General features: G+C 39.0%; 1 protein-coding gene across 1 annotated transcript; it reads right to left on the bottom strand.

The window, feature by feature from the left end:
• Nucleotides 1-548: 548 nt before the first annotated feature.
• LOC143538243 (WEB family protein At5g55860-like) lies at nt 549-3,390 on the bottom strand. The gene is made up of 2 exons (XM_077031845.1): nt 3,189-3,390; nt 549-2,482 (listed from the first exon to the last, which is right to left on the bottom strand). The coding sequence occupies exons 1-2, from the start codon at nt 3,357-3,359 to the stop codon at nt 761-763; spliced, it is 1,893 nt and encodes a 630-aa protein (XP_076887960.1). The 5' UTR covers nt 3,360-3,390; the 3' UTR covers nt 549-760.
• Nucleotides 3,391-3,668: the final 278 nt, after the last annotated feature.

Here is a 3,668-nt window from a genome sequence, read left to right as displayed (position 1 = left end):
CTTCACAGCATTTTCAGGCGGGTTTGAAACCCGACAACAACCGCCATCTGCCGCCTGTGATCCATCCTCTTGAGCTTTCATTTGGTTATCTTTTGATAAATCCATTTGTTCCTGAAGGAAAAAAAATAGTGGAATATTCATGGTTTTAAACATTGAAAAGGTTGATAAACATCGAGAGTCTCGTATTGAATACACATCAGTTTGTCGATCCATCGGTACCCAACTTAAGAAAGTTTGCAAACAACAATCCAAATATGTCCAGCTCCACATGGTCATCACATTTTCTTTGTCCATTTGGCCATGTTCATATCATATGTATACCAACAATATCAATAATGTAATTACCTTCTAAGCCACTTCACAACTTCCACCTTTTTCAGTATGTTGATCAAGTAACATGAGTACATCTTCAAGCATAACACTAATGGCCCATATAGGTCGCGTTGAGGCGTACAAAAGCGAGGCATTCAGAGAGCCCATTTGGATTATAAACCCCACATTTGTTGCCAATACAACTGATATGAAACAAGTTTCAGACGTCGCAATGGTTTCAGTCTATAACAAACTAGCCAAATTATATTCATAATCGTATAAAATACTCAAAACAATCGTTCATAATTCAAAAGTCGAAACTTATCATAATCTACGATCAAACATTCAAGCGTTCGATTCACCCAAAACCACTAGATCTCACCTCAAATTTGGTTAAACATATACACACCAACCAACCCACCACACAAAAACACAGAAATACTATAATTTACACAGCTTTCTCGCCGGGCAAATATGAAGGCGACGTCCCGCCATCGATATGTGATTTCTTCCGCTGAAATATCCCACTGAAATTGCTAACAAGCACCTTTTTCGTCTTCGGTTTCTGTGGTGGACTCTGCTTGTAATTAGGTGTCGAAGGCAACGATGGAGTCTGCTGCTGCATTTGTGTTTCTTGAAGTATCAATGCTGCCGCCTCTGCCGCCTTCTTCTGCTCCTTCTCCCGCCACCTCTTCAGCTCTCCCTCCACCGCCCTCTTGGCGGCCTCGGCCGACTCAGCCCGCTTCAACGCCGCCTCGGTTGCCGCCTTCAACTCATCGATCTCCTTCTGTGTTGCTTCTAGCTTCTTCATAGCTTCTTTCTCACTGGCTATCACCGCCTCCACCTTCATCTCCGCCAGCTTCTCCGACTCCTCTACTTTCCTGCTCATTGCCTCGAACTCTTCCTGGGAAACCGTGATTTTGGACCCCGATTCAGATGTAGACGCGCGTGCAGCATCAGTTCTTTCTGAAATTATCTTTATATCTTCTAAAGCTTTTGATTCGGCTTTTTTAGCTTCTTCAGCTTCCATTAACACAACTTTAAGTTTACTTTCGGCTTCTTCTAAAGAAACCTCCAAAGCTTCTGCTTCCTTCTTCAATTCTTCCGCTTTTGCCCTCATCTGTTCGGTTTCCAGTTTCGCACTTTCACTTTCGGAAACCAACTGTTGAACAGTCTGCACCATTTCATCAGAAGCAGATGTAGCTTTAGCTTCTTCACCACGCGAGTTTTCAAGCTCAGTTTTGCTCTTATTCAGCTCCAAATTCAGATTCCCGACAACAGCTTCGGTTTCAACTTCCTTCTGTTTCAATTCCTCGTGCTCTTTCTTAACATCCTCGAGCTCGATCTTTAAACTCTCCAACAAGTTCTTCAACAAGTTTTGTTCATCGACTGTTTTCTGTAACGATTCTTTAGCTTCATCGAGCTCTAATGTAACTTTCTTCAAAGAATCAAGATCCGAAGCTTTCACATTCTCCATTTCCGTTTGGAGTCGTTTGATCTCAGATGTCGTTTGTTCATATTGGGCTTCGAGATCTTTAAATGTTTGTGGGTCGAACCGTTCGCGTAAAGCAACTAACTTTTTTGCAGACTCTTCAAGCGCCGCTTTATGTGCTAACTTGTCAACATTTTTCTCGGTGTACACATTTTCTTGTTGTTGATGAGCTTCCATTACTGCAAGCTTCACCTGCTCGATGGCCTTTTGAACGGTTAAAATCTCCTTAGATATCTCACCAGCTCGATCCAAAGTAACTTTCTTTATAAGCTCGGATTCAGTTTCTTGTTTAATAGCAGCATTTTGTTCTTCAATTGCCGCCTCACGATCAAGGCGGATTCTGTTTAATTCTTGTTTGGCAGCATCGAGTTCGGTAAACACAGTAGCATATTGTTGTTTTGTGTTCTCTAAATCTTGTTTCAAACCGCCATTAGCGTTTGTTTCTCCGGTTTCAAATTGTTTTGCTTGGCTCTTTGCTGCCTCTGCGGCCTTAATTGCCGCCTCTTTTGCCTCGTTAACGGTTTCAAGCTTTTTCTTAAGGTCATCGACTGTTCGTTTGGCCTGTTCAAGCTCGGTTAGTGCACCGGTTTTTGTAGTTTCAGCACTCTTTAACTTTTCTTTTAATTTATAGAGCTCTTTTTGGGCCATATGGAGCTTTGTTTCTTTCACCAGCACCCTCTACAAAAAAGTTGATAATTTATTATGTGTTTGAAAAGTAATCATAACCAGATAATTAGTTCTAAAACACTAATAAAAATATAACCAAGAAAAAGGAAACTATTAGCCGTGTAACAAACCGAACCGTTCAGCTGAAAGTTCGTTTATGTTCTTTATTTAATAATGAACAAACATGGAAAAAAAATTTGTACAATTTGTTAAACAAACAAACATGAAGAGATGTCACGCTCATTTATTTATCTTCCTGAACATTTGTTTACGCTGGTTCATTTAAAATTAGTTTATGTTCAGTCGAATACGTTCACTTGTGTTTGTCAGTTTACGTGTATTTAAATTAAATTTGTTCCTCAATAAATTCATTTAAATTCTTGAGGGCCATTACAATTTAGTATAATTTTAATAACTTTATAAGCCCAACACATTGTTGTTTACATTTACTTTTAATCGGTTTTAGCTCAATTATGTTCATTAATCTATGTTCAATTATGTTCATTCGTTTACGTTCATGAACCGTTCGTTTATATTATTAATGAATGAACATAAACAAACACTAATACAGTAACACGTTCATTTTCTTAGTGAACGAACATGAACAAGAAAACCCCGTATGTGTTTGATCATTTATCCGGTTAAAGTTAAACGTACCAACACGAACATGCTTTGCTCATATTCGTTCGTTTTGTTTACAGGCCTAGAAACTATGTACCTCAGCAGAATGAGACTTTATTTTCTTGATGGCAATCTTTTCACCCGAAAAAGCACCTTCACCAAAAAGATTTACAGCATCCTTGACAGACTGAAACGGTGCCCGCGTGTCAATCTCCCCAACCTCCACTTTTGGAGAGTCGGTTTTGCTTTGACGGTCTTTCGCAACCATACTGTTTATTAATGGAAAGGAGCGCGTTAATCATTTTACAAACGACATATAAATGACAAAAAAAAAGAAGAAATAAAAATAAGGCAAAAATTAAGATAGGCAACATATGAACTAATGTTTTAATGGGTTATTTTCTTACGTTGCTCTAAACACACCTATTCGGGTCGCTCAATCATAACAAAGGTATACACACTTCCATTTATGGTATGAGTTAGCGGGACCCACAATTCTCCCCTTGTAGATGGGATGCAAGGCAGCGAAAAGTTACATAACTTAAAAGGATGTTTTTGCTAGTCTAAAGTAATTAAA

The sequence above is a fragment of the Bidens hawaiensis genome, unplaced genomic scaffold (assembly GCF_021521415.1).
Source record: "Bidens hawaiensis isolate Kalapana, Puna unplaced genomic scaffold, B.hawaiensis_p1.1 tig00011511_1, whole genome shotgun sequence".
NCBI lineage: Eukaryota > Viridiplantae > Streptophyta > Magnoliopsida > Asterales > Asteraceae > Bidens > Bidens hawaiensis.
The sequence above is the reverse complement of the archived record's forward strand: the minus strand, read 5'-3'. Positions and strand labels throughout refer to the sequence as shown.

Coding starts and splice junctions, on each gene's coding strand:
- LOC143538243 (XM_077031845.1), bottom strand. CDS start 3,359: ATGGTTGCGAAAGACCGTCAAAGCAAAACCGACTCTCCAAAAGTGGAG. Junction 2,483..3,188: donor TAAAGTCTCATTCTGCTGAG/GTACATAGTTTC, acceptor ACTTTTTTGTAG/AGGGTGCTGGTGAAAGAAAC.